General features: G+C 38.2%; 1 protein-coding gene across 4 annotated transcripts in view; it reads left to right on the top strand.

Moving 5' to 3' along the window:
• Positions 1 to 20,069: 20,069 nt before the first annotated feature.
• carmil3 (capping protein regulator and myosin 1 linker 3) overlaps positions 20,070 to 23,232 on the top strand; it is a 101,755-nt gene continuing 98,592 nt past the window's right edge. For 2 of the 4 annotated variants that reach the window (XM_063885164.1, XM_063885161.1), the window contains exons 1-2: positions 20,070 to 20,249; positions 22,177 to 22,418. In XM_063885164.1, coding sequence (XP_063741234.1) covers positions 22,361 to 22,418 — 58 coding nt within the window. In that variant the 5' untranslated portion in view covers positions 20,070 to 20,249; positions 22,177 to 22,360. The remainder of the gene's footprint in view (positions 20,250 to 22,176; positions 22,419 to 23,232) is intronic. The other 2 variants (XM_063885162.1, XM_063885163.1) reach the window with 1 other exon arrangement.

Raw genomic sequence — 23,232 nt, 5'->3', positions numbered from 1 at the left:
CAGACAGAAGGCAGAACGGCAAAAACAAAGGAATTATTGATTATACGAACACAAACCTTTATAATCGAATTACTGATCAATTAAAGTTACTTTAAGAACATGTCACACTCAGTAGCTATGAAGTTTCAGTTTCTGCATTCTGTTGTTTTCGATTCTTACTTTCTCAAGGCCTCAACACTACACTGTGTTGAGTTTTTGCTGAACTAAATTTAACATATCCACCCAAGAAATAATGCTACTAGTGCCACAACTGAAGGTCATACTTTAAGTTGTGGGTATGTGCTCTGCTTTAAAAAATGGGTTGGATACACTTTAGCCTTCATCCACCAACTGTCTTGCACACCATGGGCTATGGATGTTCATTCTCTTTCATCTTGTCCATCAGTCTTCTGGATTCCAAACCTCTGCCTGCCTTTTTTTTCCTCTTGCCCCCTGGCTTAAGACCTCACCTCAAACAATCAGTCTCTATATTTGGTTCCAAATACCATAAACTGAGACATGCTGAGAAACTTCCTCGGGCGTTTTTCAAAATGATACAGAAAACTTCTTGCACCATTGACATGTTTCAGTTTATATCTTCACTGCTGGATGGAACATGAAAAATTGAAATTTGATTTTGACGGAACCTTTTTCTGACACCTACAACAGATCAGGTAAATTACCGGCAGTGTCTTTTAGTAAAAACATGACCCTTTCATAAGATAAATTGTATCTGTAAGATGACTAATAATATTTCTCCTTTTTATCCAAAATACAGATATGGATGGCATATTTTGTCTTTATCTTCAGTTCTTTGTTCCTTTTCTCAAACTGAAAGCTGCAATAATTGCCTTTCCCTATTAGGCTCAATCCCCAGTGAGCAAAGGCTACAATAGGTCAAAAGAAATTCCTATGAAAACTGAAGACAATACCCCATTTGGTCTCAAGATAACAATTAAATGTTTCTAAGACTTATAGACTCAGTAGGTTTTATAACCCAGCTGTCTCAAACCCTTCTCCTCTGATCGCTGTCATCAGTCCCCTGCCGATGCAACGGTGGAAAATATAGACCACAGCTGCTTTCTTGATAGCTACCATGAACGATGGGCAAACAGAACTGTCAATTAAATTAAGGGCAGAGAAGCAGGAAATCTCGAATGGGGGCTCAGAGAGTTTAAATAAAGAAATGGCACCCATAAATAAACGTCGAGCACTTAGTCCATAATTAGTGGCACAATAAATCTTTTGAAAGTGGATATTTAAAAAGTGTTTCCTCTAAAAGCAGCAAAAAGGGAACACTTAGAGATTCTTGGGTTGATTCCAGATGGTCCCAAGAAAATGCAGCAGCAATCTAATTTTAATTCCCTAATTAGCACATATGTATTTATCAAGTTTTATTCATCCACTCATTATCAATCCATTCATTGGCTGCACATTATACCACCATTCCAAGAAACTCATATGCACAAGTGCAACTTTCCGGCCTGAAGGACATTTGGAAGATATTTTTCAATAACTTCCATCACCTGCTGTCATTTCATCTAGCATCATCAATATTGAATCTCTTTCGGACCAATACTTTGTAGTTTTGGAAACATCATATTTTTTGATACAGTTTTCTCCAGTTTTCATGGTTGCCAGAAGATGAGCCTTAATGTCCCAGGACCCCTCTTGCTTTGCTTCAACTAGCAGCAGGACAAAATGAAACAACCAGTTGGTCCGTGGTTGGATGGTTGGGTATATAAAAGACGAAAGGCTAACTAATCGCTGAATTCCATGAGTTTTGTAAATATTTTATAATCCCCTGACCTTTCAGTTAGTAACACCCAGAGGTGGGAAAAGTACACAGATCTTGTACTTAAAAATAGAAGTACCAGAGTGTAGGAATACTCTGTTACATGTAAAAGTCCTGCATTCAGGATGTTACATTACAAAAGTAAGTAAAGTACAAAGTATTGGCATCCAAATATATTTAAAGTACCAAAAGTACTCATTCTGCAGATTGGTCAATTTCAGAATAATATATATTACTGTAAATCATTTGATTATAATTATTGTATAAAAGCGTTATCAAACTAAAGGTGCAGCTAGTTTTAATGACGTTGTATACTGCAGGGTGGCTTGTGAATTTACTCCAGGTGGAACTAAAGTCTAAGTGTTGATTATATTTCACATCATTAATCCAAATCTCAGAATCAGAATCACAAATCCTTTGTTAGTCCCACAGCGGGGACATTTAAATTTGTTACAGCAGATTTGGCATAGATGCAAAAGTGGCATAGCAGATAAAAAAAGATATAGGCTAATAACATAGAGTAAGCTAACATATTAGTATATAGAAGAAAAGCACACAATAGTTATACTAGAACAAAGTAGGTAAGTAAGTACACATCCATGGCTAAAAACATTATGAGCAGAAACTTCAGAACTTAGTGACATCTGCAAAGTAACTATCCAACCATCCTCCCTAGGCAGGTGGCATCCTCACTAGGTGCCCGAACCACCTCAACTGGCTCCTTTCGAAGCGAAGGAGCAGCGGTTCTACTCCGAGTCCCTCCCGGATGACTGAACTTCTCACCTTATCCCTAAGGGAGATGCCAGCCACCCTGCGGAGAAATCCCATTTCGGCCGCTTGTATCCGCGATCTCGTTCTTTCGGTCATGACCCATCCAAAGTAACTAAAGGTATCAAATAAATGTACTGGAGTAAAAGTATCTGATTTACAGTCTGAATTGTAGTGGGGTAGAAGTACAACGCAACATAAAATGGAAATACTCAAGTAAAGCACAATTACCTGTAAAAAACTGTTTCACAATGATAATGAAAAGTTGTAGTTGATACACCCATTGCCTACAGATGGTGATAATACGACAGCAGCTATAACTTTTTTCACCTGAAAATTATTTTGGTTTTCAGAAGATGATTCCTATTGATGATGTTCGCAAATACCATCAGCTCAAAATCTACCTTCAGCAAACATTTTGGTCCGAATCTGAAAAACGACTATGTATCTCCTCTGACATTTGCTCTGAAAGTCCTTATGCCGGATAATCTTTACTCCAGCTTCAAAGTTTTACCCGAACGATCTAAATCTAGAGTTCCCTTGCCCTTCAACTTTGATGGATTTGGCAAAATCAACATACCTATTTTACCCCTTTCAAGAAAATGTCACTTACAAACACTAATCTTTCTCGTACTCTGAGAGTCAGCAAAGGGAATGAACCATTTTAATTGCAAAGTTATAATTTCCTTTGATATGGCAGCTTCTTCAAATCTCTCAGCCTTTTGGCTCATTACAGGTAAAGCAAGATCTTCAGTCTGTTCCATTCAACACCATGGCATCAAAGCATGCAGTGAATATTTCCGTCTGTCTGTTTTTTTACTCTCTTTTATTCTTATGCAGGTGCTAGCTGTTATTTAGTTACTTCCACATTCCAGATTAATTGTGTGACTTGGCATTCATCCATCCACTCTCATTATTTTTGTTTTCCCAAAATGTGTTTATTGAAGTTTTTCTCAAGACACAAATAACCCACAATAAAAAACACAACCACTAACTGCAAAATAAAGGAAAGGGAGAAGAGAAAAAAACAAAATGATGGCACACACATTGGTACAGAGGTTAAAGGGTGATGTGGCTTACTTATGCCTACTGCTTTATGGAGGGGTAGTATCACTTTAGGGCATTGAGAAATGCTGGGCCCTTACCAAAGTCCAAAAAGGAAGTCCACATTTTTTTCAAACAGAGTGTATTTTCCTTTCATTGAATATGTTATTTTTTCCATTGCTATAACTTGAACAATGTCCTCTAGCCAGCATTTCGTAGTTGGTCTTTGTGTAGATTTCCAACATTTTGCAATTGTCCGTCTGGCTTGAAGTAGACTGAGGGTAACCATCTTCATGTTGGCTTTGCTGAGGATAATTTCCTAAAGTATAAGTCCCAAAACACACATTTTGGGGCACATGGGGATATTCACCTCAGAAGAAGTTGAAAGAATATTAATAACTTCTCTCCAAAATTCTTGTAATTTTGTACAGGACCATAAACAATGGAAAAGAGTCCCTTTATGCGCATCACATTTAAAACATACATCAGGAATATTAACATTGAAATGATTCAGGACTACAGGAGTGATATATAGCCTCATAACCCACTTATATTGTAAGAGTCTGAGACCTGAATTGTATGTTTGTGCCTGAGAAATGTTACAAATGGTTAGCCATTCAGGCTCAGTTCATTTTTCCTCTAGGTCAGCACACCAGGCAAGTCTCTTATCATCAAATGACTCCTGTGACCCTGACATTAGAGTCCTATAGAGAATAGAGACAAGTCTTCTCTGGGGCAGGCAAGCTACCACCTTTTCTATTGCTGACAGATCAGGAAAGGTGAATATTTTTTTAGTCTTATAAATGGAGTCTCTAATTTGAAGGTACTTGAAAAAATGTTTAACTGGCAGATCAAAGTTCTGTCTGATATCTTCAAAAGACATAAGAACACCTTCATGAAAAAATATCTGATATTTTCCAAATACCTTTGTCTGCCCAAAGTTTGAATCCTCTGTCTTGTTCCCCAGGAGGGAAATTGTTGTTTCCCCAAATGGGTGTGAACTGGGACATTTTAACGGAAACATTTAGGTATTTATGAACTTCATGCCATACACGGATAGTATTTGAAACAAACGGATTGCCTGTGGCTTTCCGTAGTTTTGCCAGATCACCAGAGTAAAGATACAAATGTAGAGGTAGGTGAGAAGTTTCTCTTTCAATATGCACCCAAGGGAGGAATGAAGTAGATCTTAACCAAAAAGAGGTTGTCCACAGTTGGCTTGCCCAGTAGTACCATTTGAGGTTAGGGAGTTTCAGTCCACCCCTGTCATAAGGTAAGTAGAGTAGGGAGAGACGCAGTCTTGCTCGTTTGTTATTCCAAATGAAATTTCGGAAGATGTTGGTCATATTTGAAAAGAAGTTAGTTGGTGGTGGTAACGGTAAGCATTGGAATAGGTGTAAAAATGTAGGTAGGATATTCATTTTAAGGATATTAATTCTGCCAATCAATGAAATAGGTGATGCTGACCACATTTTAATGAGGCTAGTCACTCCTGATATCACTGGATCATAATTAGTGGATGCAAGGTCATCTGTTGTAGGTGTGATTTTTATCCCCAGATATATAAAACCTCCAACATTATTAAATGTGGTGACTACTGGGGGGTTACTTCTCTCAGAAGCCTTAAGGAAAAGGATATTTGACCTAGATTCATTAACTTTATATCCTGAAAATGACCCAAAAATGCTTATTATCTTAAGGGGATTAGGAAAAGACCTCTCAAGGTTAGTCAGAAATAAAACTACGTCGTCCGCAAAAAGACCTATTTTGTTTTCTACCATTCTATATGGCTTACTTATGCCTACTGCTTTATGGAGGGGTAGTATCACTTTAGGGCATTGAGAAATTCTGGGCCCTTACCAAAGTCCAAAAAGGAAGTCCACATTTTTTTCAAACAGAGTGTATTTTCCTTTCATTGAATATGTTATTTTTTCCATTGCTATAACTTGAACAATGTCCTCTAGCCAGCATTTCGTAGTTGGTCTTTGTGTAGATTTCCAACATTTTGCAATTGTCCGTCTGGCTTGAAGTAGACTGAGGGTAACCATCTTCATGTTGGCTTTGCTGAGGATAATTTCCTAAAGTATAAGTCCCAAAACACACATTTTGGGGCACATGGGGATATTCACCTCAGAAGAAGTTCTGAGGTGATGGTTTTCTACCATTCTTATTGTGATGCCAGTTATGCCTCTGCATTGTCTAATTGCTATGGCAAGTGGCTCAATTGCTAATACGAACAATAGGGGTGAAATGGGGCACCTGTCTAGTTCCACGTTGGAGCTTGAAGGGCTGAGAGGTTACAAAGTTGGTCGTGACCGAAGCAGTAGGGGGAGTGGTACAGCAATTTCACACGCTTACAGAAGTACTCACCAAACCCAAATCTCCGAAGCACTTCAAAAAGCTAGTCATGCTCCACTCTATCAAATGCTTTTTCAGCGTCAAAGGAGATTATAGCTGTGTCTGGGCTCTCCCTCCTAGCATGAATAATATTTACTACTCTACGAATGTTATGGAAAGCTTGGCGGCCCTTTATGAACCCATTTTGGTCTGGAAGTATCAGAATAGGGAGATGGTTTTCAAGCACGTTTGCAAAGATCTTAGCATCGGAGTTTATTAATGAAATTGGACGATAAGATCCACACTTTGAGTGAGGTTTATCAGGTTTTAAAATCAGTGTTATCAATGCATTGCATAAGGAGGGTGGTAAGTGCTCTGCTTTAATTGATTCGGCCAACATATCAAAGAGCGGTGGTACAAGCATCTCCTTAAAGCGCTTGTAAATATCTATAGGAAGTCCATCAGGACCAGATGCTTTCCCACCGTTCATGCAGGACAGTGCATCAAACAATTCCTCCATTGTAATAGGGGAGTCCAACTCCTCCTTTACCCCTTTTTTTTAGCACTGGAATGGTAAGCTGGTGTAGAAATGAATGGAGGTCATTAGTATATGGAGTCTCTGATGTATAAAGGTTCATATAATCATTTTGAAAAGCTTTATTAATTTCGATTGTGTTTGTTTCTGTCCCCCCCTCAGTTTCAATCTCTGTAATAGCCCTTTCATTCTATAGGGTTTTAATGCGCCATGCTAATAATTTTCCAGCAGATTCTCCCTGCTCATAGTATGTCTGTTTTAACCTAGTGATACTGTTTAAGGCCTTACTTGCAGTAAGATCATTATATTTAGCCCTTAATTTGGAGAGCCTCTGTATATTCTCTGGTAAATTATTCACTGAGATCTCCCTTTCCATATCTTTAATATCTCGCTCAAGTTCAGTAAAGAGTAGATGCATCTGATCGGCCTTGCTACTTGTATATGAAATCATCTGACCTCTAATATAAGCTTTAAAGGCTCCCCATCTAGTAGAGGCGGATGTTTCATTCTTATTAGTAACAAAGAATACCTCAATATTTGTCTCTACAAACTTAAGAAAGTCCTGATTTGGGAGCCATTTTGGGCTAAGTCTCTACACAGTCTACCCCCGTGTATAGGATTGACCTATATCGGGTTTACTCGACGGCATCTCAGTATTTCTAACTAAATAGTATGTCATATACTTCGGACAATTGGCTTAAACTGTTTTCACTTTCAAACAAGTGGGTTTACTTATCTTTTATCCAAATATTTCACCGGAGCACATGGGTACTGCGACTTCTCACGTTCAGGTCATAACCGGAACCCCCCCCCCACACTCTCATTATTAATTAAAACAGTACCACATCTTATGATATGCCCTGTTTTATGTAGGGGATTACACACACGCACGCATGCACACACACACACACACACACACACACACACACACACACACACACACACACACACACACACACACACACACACACACACACACACACACACACACACACACACACACACACACACACAACAGAATGGAATAGTTGGTTTATTTTTACATTTTGATATTAGTCTCCAAGGATACAGCTAATTATTGTGAAGGTTCATAAAACATAGCTGTTTTTTAGGGAAAATGCTGAAAGGAGGTACAGAATTAATAATGACTGTGTTTGAGATGTGTCCTTGAAAGAATTAGTCTTTAAAAACATTTCAGGGGTTGTAGAAGTCTTTCTTGGAAAGAAACATCAATGATGTTCACACAGCCCCCCAACTCTTCTTCTATTTTCAATTTCATGAGAGTTAAAGAAAAAGGGCATTTGTCACTTGTACACAAAGCCTAAGAGAACACTTCCTCCCTTTGTTTGTTTTGTTTCCTGCAGGATATTGAAAAGTAATTTGATTTGGTGGCTGTGATGGATTAGTGACTTTGTGTTCAACCTGTGCCTGTATACTGCAAAGCATCAAAAGGTGCTTTGAAATGAGCACTGTCACAGCGTGTGCTACTGCTGCTTATACTAGCAATCCTGAAAACAGTGGAATTGATACATCATCCACCAAAGTACCAATGCTTCGTCTAACATTTTCACTTTGATGCTGAAATAAGTAGCAGTGCTGCATATAAATCTTTACCTTGATGAATCATTAATCCTTTCTTTAGTCTAAAGCACCCCTTAGAAGTATGTTGAGGAACTCAGTTCAGTGCATGTCAACTTATTTCAAGACCCTGTATCCATTTGTATTTTGAAAAGAAAGATTATTATTTTGTTGAGACTTGGCATTAAAAGGTTTGTATATACATATATATATATATATATATATATATATATATGGATACTCAGATCTTCCAGTGTTTTACTTTCAGAGGTACCTAGAGACAATTACAAGACAACTGGGGAAGCTGCTTTCTGTTTTTATGGCCCAAAACTGTGGAACAGCCTCCCATTGGATCTTAGAACAGAAACCTCCATTGGCATTTTTAAAAGTAAATTAAAGCCGTACAGTATCTTGTTAATTTTCTACTTACTGTTTGTTTATACCTTGTTTTTAATTATGTTCCTCGCTTTTTATTGTCAATTTCGGTTACAGTCTGTAAAGCTCTTTGGACTGCGTCAAGCATGAAAGGTGCTATATATATATATAAAGTTTATTATTATTATTATATATATTCTTTATATATTTTTATTTCTCGTGTTGGAAAGAAACAGCATTTTGATATCCTTGTCTGTATCAAGCACACAGAAGATTGACTATGAAGTTGACTCTGACTAAAACATCCCTTACTTGAGAGGCAGATTTTTGACCTCATGTATTTCTTTGACAGATTTGTGATAAAAAATTATATAAAGAAACGGATATACTTTAAGCCAAACAGCTCTGTAACCCTATGTAGCTCTGTCTCTTTCAGCTTGACCGGTTTGACATCCATACCTGAAGAAACGCACCATGTACTTCGCACTTTCTGAGAAAAATTGTAGCTCGAGGGCAGATCAAGGCAGGGGTCTACAGCAGAAATATCCTCAGAAACTAAAAAAACATTATCTTCGATCTTTTTCGCTACATCAAAACTCCTGCAGCGTATATCACCACCTGGAGATTTCTACCATAAACCACTAGAGTCCATTAGATCAATTCATGGTGAATGAGATCACAGCCTGTGGTTGTGTGTGAGCTTGAAGAGAAAGTCCACAGGACAAAGTCAAGCTTAGCTGTAGAAACCTGTAGAAAAGATTTTAAGGATGTCAAAATAACAATTGGCTTCAAACTTTTTCAATAATGAAGTCATACAAAACAAATTGATTTGTGTTTTTGAAGACCTGTAATGCATTTGAAACAGTGGAACACAAACTTCCAACTCTGTGTGTGACATTCAAATGTATACACTTGAAATGTGTCTGACTTTACAGCTCAGCCAGAGCAAATGCAAAACCTACTAGTGATTGAAGAGAGAAAAAGTAAATATGTATTATCTAGTTACACACTACTGATCTTGAATATGTACTGTATAACTCCAAGCTCTTAGTGAACAGTAGTTCCATGTATGGCTTCTAGAATTGAGACCATCAGACTATATTCTTATTCATTTCAAAAAATCCAATGTGAGTTGCAATAATATTTATAAGAACTGAATGGTTCAGTACAGAGATTTCTAAGGATACTGGGAAAAAGGCAACATTCATAGAAGAAGAAGAATTTTATTTGGATAGAATTCAGGGATGAATTAATAATGGTTACTCAATTTTGAAAGAGGTTTAGCATCATGATTCTCAATGTGTTTTTTTAAAGCATTTGTTATCAGAATCAGAAATACATTATTAATAATAATAATACATTTTAAAATGAAATATATTATTTAAAGATAAGAAGTCAAAATCTTGAGTCAGCATTATAGATTCATCCTTTTTATTTTATTTGATCTGTTTCCTGTTTTATTTTTGAAGTGTTTTCTCAGTCTGCTCTAATTTTACTTTAAATCTTTGTGTTTTCCCGCCCTTTTGCTGGCTAGCCTTATTAATTTCACCTGTTCCCAATCAGCCCTGCAGCCTACCTAACCCCTTTGTTCACCTACAATTGATCCCTTCATTAGCTCTGGTCCTTGATTTTGTTAAGTCATTATAGTCAACGGATTTTTGTTTGTCGGGATCAGGAAGTTCTGATTTGCCTTGCCTTGTCTGGGCCAGGCCACTAATAAAGAAGTGTTCTGCACCTGCCTGTAAGTCGAAACACTATAAACCCTTATTTCGACAGGACATATTTGAAGTATATCACTGCCTTTTCTGTGTTGAGATTCATTCTTGCAATTCCTGGTATTTTTTTAAATCATAAATTGACAGCATTGTATGTTTTTTGTGGTAAAATCAATACAAAAAGCTCCACATGAAATTCAAGGCATATCAAGGTGTCAGATATTTGTCAAAGTCTCACTCTGCAAAGGTCTTGCAAAAAGGTGACTGCTGAGCCTGTGGCTAGCAGCTAACAGTGCTAAAAGAACGAATGACAAGCAGACATAGCTAACGGTGCTAACATCAGGAGGATTAAAAGAGTAGTGTAACGCTTCCACAACTGACTTTATGCTAACATGCTAGCCCAGATAGCAAAACAAAGCACAGAGTGTGAGTAATTTCTACTCATGATGACATAATAATAATAAATAATAATACATTTTATTTATGGGCGCCTTTCAAAGCTCTCAAGGACACCTTACAGAGTATAATTAGAACAAGCAACAACAAAGGTCAACAGGAATTCCACACTTAGAAAAACAAAGATATAAAAACAACAATCAGTTTACAGTAATTATGGCAAAGAGTAGGCAGGATTTGAAGGTTGAGAGTGAGTCAATATTGCGGATGTCTTGTGGGAGAGAGTTCCAGAGACGGGGGTCAGAGTGGCTGAAGGCCCCACGGTGGTCAAGCAGGCAGAAGGTACAGTGAGTTGGAAGGCAGAGGAGGATCGGAGAGTATGAGATGGATCAATATGCTCACAGACAAATGACTGCAGGAAACTGTACACTACAAACTTTATTTAAGGAAACTATTTGAAAAGTATGTGCTCATGGCAACAAATAAAACAAAAGATAATGCCTTGCTGGGACTCGGAGAGGTGGGCTGTAACGTCTCAGAAAAAATAACAGAATTCATGATATACTGTACCTCACCCACCTGGGGTCCGGTGTCTGCAGCACTGTGCCTGTGAGGAATCTGTAAAGTTGTGCTTTACGTGCATAGAGCATCAATCAGCAGTTGTCAGTGAACACTTTCAATGATATTCACAATGGATTTTACATATTGGATGCATCAAAGTTAATCAGTCTGTTTTTTTCCCCCTAATTCATTTTGTGAACAGCGACTGCCTACTGCTCTAATCAACATCTTTTTCTAGCAGCAGCAGGCAGCAGTTTCAGCAAAGTAGCGCATAATCATCCTCTTTACACATGCCTAACAGCAACTGAAAGAGATGTAAAGTTATCGACTAGTCATTTTCAGGCTTTGAGTGTGAAAATGTATAAAGTGGGCCTTATTTTGCTAATTTTCCCGTTCATATTTGTCAGCCAGCTAACCAATCTCTGTTGTGATTGGTCAATTGCTTAGAGATGACCCCCTAGCCAATCGCTTGAACATGACTCTGTGACATTATGCTGCTCTAGGTTGTATTTAAGTACGCTGTGTTAGTGTTTTTTGACTTTCTCTATGCTTCTTCTTTTGGAGTTTTACTGCCACCTTGAGGACAAACCCCTCACACCTCCCTCTGATTTGAGATGATCACACAGTGCTGTAACAGGATCTTTGATCAGCCATTTGTTATTTAAATTATGTGACACACTGGCTGTTATTCCTTTGCAATATAAGGGAGGGTATGGGTGGGGGGAGTACAAACAAACAAGGACAAACAAAGACGATCAACGGGCATGATGGATGGGGGATAGCTATGGGTAGGCAGAGTAAAAGAGATGAGTTTTGAGGCAGGACTGAAAGCGTGTGAGGGTCTCGGAGTCACAGAGATCTTGGGGTAGGGAATTCCAGAGCTGTGAAGTTGCCACAGAAAAGGCTCCGTCCTTGAAGCTGCAGAGAGATTGGATTTAGGGATGGATAGGAGACCGACTGAGGTGGATCTGAAGGAGTAGGGTGTCAGATGGTGGAGGGCTTTGTAAGTGAGGACCAAATATTAATAGCATTATCATTAATCCTTTACCTTCATATAGTCTCCATTAAGAACAATTATTAAGTCAGGCAGAATAATGAAATGGAATCATTGATTTCATTCAATTTGATTATTTATGTATTTATTTATTCATGCTAAGTTAATGAACCACTTTAGACATCACTTTTTAATCACTGAAATGTCAAATAATAATTCATGTGGTAAAAGTGTGAAAGATATGGAAGGGAGGCTGAAGAAAAGACATTTACTTTAGTAAGGTTCTGTCATTAGCCGCTTTAAGGTACTTTAGTAGACTCTTTCCATTTTGAACGGCTCATTATTGAGAACGCAATGTGTCCTGGAGTTTTTTGGGCTCCAGGACACACACTGATGCTGTTCTATCGACGCTTTTTGGGATTTACACACCAAATTAAGTTGTCACTGCTGCACTAGTTTATTTCTATGCATATCCAGATCCACGGAGAATTAAACTGCATTAACTATACTTCTCAAAGTGAACAAAACCACATCATGTTTGTGCCTGATGCAATAACGGTTGTGTTTGTTACAAGGAATGAGATCAGATACACAAAACTACTCTTCTCAATTTTCTCTTTGATCGTGTTGAGGATAACTGATCGTGCTTCACATGCAGTGCATGCTGGGATGGTCTCCAGCCCCGTGCCCCAGAGAAGGAACAGATGGGCAGAGTAATGGATGAGTAAATAAATAGGGAACTGCAGGTACGGCTGACTGGGCTGCTCGCCTGCTGATCACTGATTGTTGAGATCTGCAGGTATGCTGCTTTTCAATACTTAATCATTAATATCCATCTTTGATCTATAGTACCATGGGTATATAAAGCTTTCCAAATGTTAGTATGAAAAACGTGTTTCAGAACAAAGTTTGAAAATAAGGTTCACATGAAAGGATGATAAGCCTACTTTTAACCTTTTTTTCAAGGCTAGTTTTTTCTTTCTTAAAGAAATTACTTTGTTGCAAATTTCAGTGAACATTAATGGTCACCCATAAGAAATGCAATAAGCTAGCACCGTAGGGACCAGACATCTCTAGGTAATTGGCCAATCAGAGCAGACTGGGCTGGAGGTTTCAGACAGAGGGTGAAAAGAGGATCTGCAGCACAGGCAGTATGAGAAAAGTAAAGACCTTTTTGAACATTAAAGCATGGAGACATGTAACAATATAAGCACAAAATACAAATATGAACCTGAACATTTGCAAAATGTTGTCTCTTTAAATTCGGATACACTGCACATATTATTATTCCTAGAGTAAATTGTAATTTTGTCATTATGGTTACTATTTTGTATATTTATAATTTTTGCAAACATGTATTTTTTATAGTTTTAATGATTAAGATAGTTAGGGTATATTTGTTCATTTTTGCACAACTATATATATATATGTGTGTGTGTGTTTGAGCTCTAACACAAGGTATTGTGAGTATGTGAAAAAAGCAGTTAGCAAGGGAACAGAGACAAGTTAGCATAGAAGCGAAATGAATAACGGGATTAAAACGTCTGTTTAAAGTGAAGGAACACGAGCCTATATACAGTATTTTATAATACACTGTTCAGTTGTACATTTTTTAGCAGTCCTCATATCCTCATATTATATAAAATGACAGTATATCATTGTTTTATCTTTTTCTATTTTCTTTGTACATATTGCTCGTATTCCTTTGACTCACTTGAACAGTTTTGTCTATTGCATTTTATGTCTTTTGTTTTATAGATTGAAGATTTGTATTACCCAAATGTTGCTGTAGCTATTGTATATGAATATATCAAACTCTTAAAATCTCTTTGATTCCCTGTTATACCCATTTGAATGCAATGTGTTGCTACTAACAGATATCTAAATACTTATATGTGAAAGTGACTGCAGGCTTTTACTGCAGGTGTTGTAATTGCCCACTTTGATGGATGTGGTAGTTATTCCAATGAGCAGTTCTGTAAAACCCATGAGTTCCATCCTTAAATGCATCACAACGCTATTTCAAAACCATGCTGTTGAATTAAATGGAGTGTGCTCAATCGCCTCTTAAACTCTCCCCATCCACCACTGGCTGTGTGCACATAATAATTTAGCCTTACTTCAAAAACCTGGTGCATGAATACCTTTATTGACTATTCAATCCAGTTTAAGTTTCCTCAAATACTTTTCTGTCACAGTTATAAAGTTATTCATTAAAATACATTTTGCTGCTGAATGCCACAGATGTATTTAGTTTCTTCCTGATTTCAGACGACACCAACAAACTCCTCCCACAACAGTGAACATCCAGCGAGCGGACATTGAGATTGTACAATCTTACAAGTACCTTGGTGTTCATCTGAACAATAAATTGAACAGGTCGGATAACTCTGCTGCTCTGTACAAGAAGGGACAGAGTAGACTGTATGTGCTGAGGAGACTGAGGTCTTTCGGGTGCAGGGGGCACTCCTTCAGACCTTGTATGACTCTGTGGTGGCATCAGCCATCTTTTATGGTGTGGTCTGCTGGGGCAGCTGCACCTCAGCTGCTGTCAGGAAGAAACAGAACAGACTGCAAGAAGGCCAGCTCTGTCCTGGGGAGACACTGTGGAGGTGGTAGGAGACTGGAGATTGGCAGTCAAGCTGTCCTCCCTGCTGAACAATGTGTCCCACCCCCTCCAGGACACCCTGTCTGCACTGTGCAGCTCCTTCAGTGAAAGGCTGCTACACCCGTGGTGTCTCTGAGAGATATCGCAGGTCCTTCCTTCCTGCAGCGGTCAGACTTTACAACCAGTATGGCCCCTGGTAGACCCCCCCCACACACACACACACACACACACACACACACACACAATAAGGACTGTTAAGATCTTGTGTGATATATGGACACTTTTATTGCAACACTGTGCAATTATCACCATCATAACCAACGATCATAATTTGTATAATGTCTCAACAACTTACATTACACATGTCACTAATATGTGAAGTTGCTGCTCATATTTAGCCATGGATTTGTACTTAATTACCTACTTTATTCTAGTATAACTAATGAGTCTGTTTCTCTTATACACTAATATGTAAGCTTATTCTGTGTTATTGTATGCCTTTTTTAATCTCCTGTGCCACTTTTGCTGTAAAAACTGTACATTTCCCCGCTGTGGGACTAATTAAGGATTCCAGATTCTGAGTCTGTACTGAGATGATTTTTGCAAAAATGTGTATGTCTAAGATAATGGTTTATCAGCGAGAGCTTGGATTCTGTATCAAGTTCTGCCAGTGGCCATTCTTGACAGAAATGGTGAAGATAAAATAAAAGTCGAGAATATAGTCAACTATGTGATAGCCCTCACAGTGAGCTATTACTTTCACGCTGTGTTGACATATTAGTTATGTAAGATTAACCAACGTGTGGCCTGATGGTGCTGGTGATTTCTGCTGGGAGTGTGAATGTACATAACAGCTTTGCGGTCATAAATAAACTGAAAACAGATGGATGGAAATATACAGATAATCTTACGGATGGAGTAAAATCGTAAACAAGAATATGTTTTGTACTCCCGAGGCCAAAAGAGACGTATATGGCTGCTTTAATCTAATAGACGCCTGTATTTCAGTTCTACAGATACATTTTTTCAAATCATTTTTCAGCTCTATACTTATCTCTGGACAAGAAGAAAATCTGCAGTTTGTGCTCATTCTGGGGATACCACCATCCATTAGCATTTAGATTTGTGTGATCACAGGATTTTTCTCTCAACGGGTTCACTTTCGGTAAAATGTTTATATGTTTATAAAACACTTTTCGTCAAGCTTTTTGTGACAATTTCGGCACCAAAATCTAATTTATTCATGCAATAAATGGTTAAAATTTTGATGCAAGTGTCTCTACTGAAAATTATTCAATTGAATGTCTCCTTTTGTGCCACATTGTCAAGTTCTGCCTGTTATGAGACATCTGAGACCTCAAAGATCTCTGGAAAAAAAGGACAGTAAGCCCTTCAGGCGTCATGTCCAATCAATGCACTTTTTGCTGTTTGGTGTGACATTAACAGATCAGTGGAGTCATGAAATAAAAAACCAAAGAACTCAGCTGCTCTCCACTCTCCAGTCTTTAAAGTGATGCTGCGTGTTAATTCCAATAAGCCACTGACTCATCTTTATCTGTTTTTCTTGAGTATCCAATGCAGCAAAGAGAAGAATCAGACAAAATAAAGCTCTGTAACTGTAGGGCCCTGACAGAGGGAAGTGTGTAGCCTCTGGTGGAGTGCGGCACATGCAGGAAGTCAAGCTGTTTCCATGTAGCCAGCTGTTTCACACTCCCTCTTAATCTTTATGCGGTGCTTATTTAGCAACTGGGTGCTGGGGATTCGTTTTTTCTAGTAGCTGCGAAGGTCAACACAAATGGACACCAATTGGGAAGCCCTAAAAATAGATGGGAGGCATACCAGAGAGTAATTTGGAAAATGCGTCAGTGTTAAAAGCAACAGAGTAAATGTTTTAAGTGTTGTACATTATTACTATTTCTAGCTTATTGCACTTTTCAGGAGTATTTCCAGTACTTTCAGAAGGAACTACAGTAAAGGAATATCAGCACCAGAGAAGGGTCACAAAAGAAGTCTTACCCCAGGTAGATTTCTCAACTGTTCTCATAAGTAGGAGAAATAATTCTAATCTTGTGTAGCAGAAATATATAATTTGTTCTTCTTCTGTTCTTCATTATAACACCTCCGATTTATCTTGTGACCCTTGCCCCCATCTGACCAATTTTGGGCAGTATACCACCAGATAACACTAACTTCTCCTAACTTGTGTTTGATTTGACTGGTTTCCTAAGTCAAACATAAGTCCACCCCTCTTCTCCATTTAGTACATAACAATCACTGAAATTGGAGGCATCAAGATTGATAAGCTTAAAACCGCCTTAAACACAATATATAGAACCTTTTTTTCAAACAGCCTGAAACATTTTAGAAGCTAATGGTAATATAAAACTGGATAAATAATTTTCGACATGTATGAATATCAAGTGGGCTACTTAGTTTTCAAATGTATACAAATGGGACAGTGCACATAAATCACCATTGACGTTAACTACGTCAATGTAAATGTGCCGGGGTTTAGCTTGACAGCTAGTTTGCGCAACACAACAACTAAAGATGACAAACGATGAAAGGTGTATTTTACATAATAAGGTTACAATGGGAAAAGAAAAGAGAGAAAATAAAATAAAGAAAATGTAAGAAAATGTGTTTTACGGTCATCTTAAACTTAAAATTCATTCAGACAAGCGCAGACAAGTAAATGAAAAATAAAAAACCTCATATCATAAAAAAAGAGTCACCTAATATTTTTTTTACTGCATAAAACATAATTACAAATATTTTACATTTTAAGTATCTACATGTATCTGATATTTTTTCTTTCTTTAAGATTTAAATAAATACCACAAAATATTTTCAAAACTGGTATGATGTATTATTGTGTTAACTCTATTAATTCCTTCTTTTCTTTTAATGCCATCAAGCTGCCAAGGTCTACAGACAAAAACTAGCCTCTATGGCTAGATCTGCCACATTTACAACTGCTCACGGCAATTAATGTACATTTTTGCTTCTTAAATTAAAACAAATTCCACAAGCTACCCTGACACTTTAAATATAAAATACTAAAATAAAATCCTCCTTTACAAGCAACTAGAAAATGAAAGTAATGAACACTAATGCACCAATCAATAAAATCCAAAAACACAATTCATATTTTTATGAAATAGGCCATTGTGCAACTTAAGTTCTTTTGTTGTTGGTACTTTAAGATTTTTTTTAATGCTAATACTCTCTCTGAAGTAGGATTTTGAGTGGAGGGACACTTACTTATAACATGTTATACTCTTTGGTTCTGCTTGTACTTAAGTAAAACAAAATTTTGCAGCACTCATTATAGAACAACAGTCTTCTGCTGGCATGAAATATAAATGTGTGTCCTTGCTATCGATGATAACTGTGTCTATCCAGAGGAGGGCAGTGTACCACAGCTCCTGTGGATTTTGGCACATTCACCACACTGAGGAACCCCCGCCTGTGGTGCATGCTGAATGGCAAACCTGCTTTCAAGCCTCATCTTGAGTTATTACAGACATCAGGAGGAACAGTGACGGCGGCTGCTAACACTTTCATATCCCCTGGCTGTTGTCGACTAGATTTGTTCATGCTCTCCTTCTGAGTGTTTCTATGACTGTCACTTCTTCAATGCACAGATGTTGTGTTGTCTTGAGTAGTTATTGCTTGCCAAATGACAACCAGAGGTAAACATTTCAACAACGATCCTGCTTTTGGAATAAAAAAAACCTTTTCTTTATTTGATTTATGTAAGCAGATTCATGCACCTAGCCTAGCCAGACAGGTAATTGAAAGCATATTGAGCAGCTCGACTCCTCTCTATGAGATGCAGCATTGATGAATAAATAATGGAATGTCCTTTCAAGTGCATCTTCACAGTGCTGACATTTTTAACGCCCTGAAACCTGGAGACAGCTAGAGTCCCCCAGACTATAAACCTCTTATTCTCTTTCTCCCTCAACAACCCCACACCCCCTTCTTTTCTCTCTCAGGCAAATTGCCCCCCACTGGGTCTCCTTTCATCAGGGGTGATGTTTCAGTGAGAAGCAGACACAAAGGTCTCATGCACACAAAACTTACATAGAAGCATGCACAGAGCAGACGCTGCACTTTTGTTGCTTCAAGGGCCAATTTTTGGGTAATGACCCCAGCTGCTCCCTCCAAAAACCCATTCATTTATGCCTTCATGAGCACATTTGTCTTATTAGGAGCTGAAATATGGGACTAAAAGGGTTAAAATTCTGGCTGCATCTATGAAGAACAGCTGAACTGTGTTGCATAAGCGTTGACATTGACAAGTAGCAGCCATTCAGATGAGTGGGTGAATCATATATCATTGTTACGTACAGCTTGAGCTTCAACCCCGGCCTCCAAAAACACCATCCCAAATCCTATCACAGCCATGAGAGGTGATCGCAGCTCCGAGGAGAAAGACACTGCACAACAGTGTTTGATATATGGCTCTGTTCACTCAATGTCCTCACATCATTACAGAAATATTGCCCTGAAAACACATTTATCAAAAGCATCAAATCTATTTTCTTCCCCCAACATAATAAAACCATTATTTTTCAGCATAGGGCGGGAGTTTAAACATTCTCCAAATAAATAATTACTTATTCTGTTAGGAAAGGCAGACATGTGGGAAGACAGCGTTCCAAGTTAATGCTTTGACAAATTCTCCTAAAAGCCTTTCTAATGATGCAATCCGAGGTTTTTTTGAACAATAGTGTTTGGATGTTGGTGTACCTTTTAGCATTTATCCGGCTGGAGGATTTTGAGCCATCATATCAAGATTGTCATCAGTAGATTAGAAGAAAATGACAAAGTCAGGTTGTCTGACCCCCATTTGGTCATCAGACTTATGGCACCATTACAGAGCTAGGTAAAAAGAGCTTTTTAAATGCAGATGCCTCTGACTGGAGACTTCTGCAAATGGATCTAAATAACAAAATGCATTTGTCAGTGCATTTATTTGTCACATACACTGTGTCATCTAAATTGGGTGGCTACACATTGTCCTTGAAAAAATAGATTTTTATTTGCAATTAACATTTTTATAAAATAAATGTAAAAGAAAAAGATGCCAAAAAAATATTCATTAGAACCTACATACGTAAAACATTATATTATAGCCTAAATAATCATATGAATACACAAAGAACATATATAATCACCAATTATTATACACTTTTACAATGTTGTATTTTTTTCTGAGTTATTTTTAGTTGGTTTGTTTTTATTTTTCATTCTTCATGACTGTGACTTCGTCATCAAGTACCGCCCCTCGTTAACTCATTCAGCCAATCACAAGTGCCCTGAGCTTCCCGGTTCCCAGCGTAACGAAACTACATGCAACTCAGCGTAACGAACAACTACCATGCAACTAGCTTGTCAAAAATGAGCTAAAACAACCACAGAATGACTCTGGCTGTGTCCGAACTCACTCTAAAATACAGACTAGTGAATGAGTGAACGGGGGAGAGGTTTCGGACAGCCTTTGTGTGTTTTTGTGTCTGTCTTGCTCTGGAAAAGTCGTTCACTGCGCTGCAAAGGTAAACCTGAATTGACCACCTAGCTAGTTGCTATACTGCTATCACCGCTCTTCATTTGAATGCTGAGCTATAAATACATGCCAACCATGCTAGTTAGCTGGCTAGTTAAGTAGCATTCCTAGCACGCTTTCAGGTTTAATAAAAAAATACGTTAGTTATTGTAACACTTTGTGTCTAACTTCAGATAAATTGTTGGTGAGGCTGCAAAGGGATTGGTTGAAAGTTGAGGGGCGTGCCAGCTACTGTCATTTAAATAGACCTTTGGAATAAGCACTTAATAAATAAACACTTTTTGTAAAATAATTTAAAATAAATACACTTTATTATTAAAAATACAATTATTTGAATTTGCCCATATCGTTTTACTTGTCAAATAATAATTTACTTTATTTAATTAATGATATTACAACTAATTTGTTTGTTTTGTGTTAGTGTTTGATTTGCAGTTATATTCGTTTTATTGTGTGTAATTTGTATGCATATTGCTTTCATAGTAAATAGTCTAAGCAATCAAGAACATACTTTTATTAAACATTCCAACTCTTACAGCCTCAAGTTGAAATAGATTAGCTCCCATCACTTAGTGTTTCCAGTGAGAGACCTGAATCTTGTTAATCAGGGATTAAAAGACATCTTGAGGGGTAATGGTTCTTACAGCTGAAACCTTCATTATTTATTAATCAATTGTCATTAATGTCATTCTGTTTTACTAACTGGCCTTTCTAGGATTACTGCCAATGGTTATCACAATGTGATGGTCATTGTTTATCAATCTCTTATCCCCTTTAGGGAGTCAGCCTCAGGAATGATTCCAAACACTGACCAACATTGTCTGCGCTCTGTAGCCTGCATGTCCTTTATTGCATCCATTAGGGCTTCAACTAATAATTATTTTCCTAGTCGATTCATGTCAATTCTTTTATTGATTAAAGGATTAGTTGTATGGCCTATAAAATTGTGAAAAATGTTGATGAAAGCTCGACATTACGTCCAGTATCTTTTGTCCACAACGTACTTTAATAGAGGTTGAGAAACCATTAAATGTTCACATTTTGAATATTACAGTTTTTCTTAAAACTACTTAAACCATGTACTCCATTTTTAAAGAAAATACTATTTGATTTGATTTAATACGATTTCTTCTTTTTTGGTATATATATATATATATGTATTTTTACACGATGAGTGGGGGTAAAATTACATTAAGTTCAAGATTTCATGACAAAAAAATTAATTGGCACCAACAATTACTTAAATTAGATAGTACCACTTAATAGGAAACATTTTAAAGGATATATGAAGAAAAATATAAATAAAAAAGAGAACAACAGAGTTAATGAAATGGTTGTCATTAAGTTATATCTCATCCCCACTCATGTTTTCAAAACAAACAAACAAACAATTGTTGACAATTGACAAAAACCTTGTCGTTGTTTGTTTGGTAACCGCCCCCCCAACCGTACATCCCTTCCCAATATAATATGATTTAATTTGATACAATTTAATTTGAAGTCAAAAATGAGTCTTTGCATCACAGCAGTTCCATTTGCAAAATGCAGAGTATTTTCATAATTTCCAACTAATCGATTAATCGTTAATCTTTAGTATCCACGCTAAGAAAAGTAAATGTGTAAAGCTTAAATATGGATCACTCATGTCTTTGTTTTCAATGTAACACTTTATGATGGGACCCCACTCTGTTTGGGACCCTCATAATGTAATCCCGTCATGAGAACCTGTCTGCCAAGCATGTGAGCAGATATATCTACAATCTAATTTATTAAATAAAAAATAAGAAAATACAACCTCTAACCAGGAGCCACCTCCTCATACGTATCTCACCCTCTCCTGATCTCTTTCTCCCTCCACCCCTCCCTTTCTCTATCTCTCCCCCTCACTGCCTCCCTCCCTCGCATGTGCGCCGAAGTCGGAGGCGCTCCTCTGGTATTAGCCAGTGCGCACAACAGTGTCGCTTCGCACCACACCGTCCGGTCTGTTGCTGCGCGCGGAGCACCTGCAGGCGGAGGGAGCTACAAAAACAGGAGGCGAGGAAAAAGAAGTACGCAGGGGACATAAACAAGCGGACGGAGTAGTGGCTGGAGAAGCGCACCATGGCCTCAAAGGACACCACAGCCACGGGCTTCGTGAATGTCAGCAGGGAAATCACAGGTGAGCGCGGCAACACGAGTTTTTCTTCGGGAAAGTACGTTTTAACGTTTAATTAAGAAGCGAAGAAGATACAGAGGACATCTTTTAGGCCACATGGGGATAGTTTATCTTCACTCAGCTGCTTTTTAAATCTGGTTTTTGCTGCGTTTGATAAAAAAAAAAAAAGAGTTATCATCGCAGGAAATGCCTCCCAGGGCAGAATCAGAGTTAATGGCTGTTCGTGGAGCTTGTAATCCGATCGATCTCGGAGCGGTGGTGTTCACTTTGCGATTGATTTGATGTAAAGATCCGCCTTGGAATGTATCTCACTCAGGGTGGGGGGGTGGGGGTCCTGCTAGTGCTGTCATGAAGAGTTATGTTCAAGTGTTGCCGTGCATGTGTTCGCGTCACGTAGCTTCATTAGGAGTTTTCATCTCTTTTTTCCCCCTGCGTGCGCGTGGGAGTTATTGTGCGACCGGGAGCGATTTGCGTGTAGCAGTCAGCATGGGTTCAGCCTGCACACACTCGCTGAGCCTCTCTTGGACGACACACACACACACACACACACACACACACACACACACACACACACACACACACACACACACACACACACACACACACACACACACACACTCAACATGTTTGGATGTTGTGGTGTTACAGAAGGTTTGTGTCTCTCACTGCTAATTATCAAGACGAGGCGAGTTAAATCCTGCTGTTTACCAGCTCAACCCTGGTCAAGCCCCTTCTGTCTGGCCTGGCTTTAAGCCATTATCACACCTGCCAGTGGAGGACAAGATGAGGAAAGGGGGGGGGGGGGGGGGGGTGTTGG

Source organism: Eleginops maclovinus, chromosome 6 (genome assembly GCF_036324505.1).
Source record: "Eleginops maclovinus isolate JMC-PN-2008 ecotype Puerto Natales chromosome 6, JC_Emac_rtc_rv5, whole genome shotgun sequence".
Lineage (NCBI taxonomy): Eukaryota > Metazoa > Chordata > Actinopteri > Perciformes > Eleginopidae > Eleginops > Eleginops maclovinus.
This window is presented reverse-complemented; position numbering and strand designations above follow the sequence as displayed.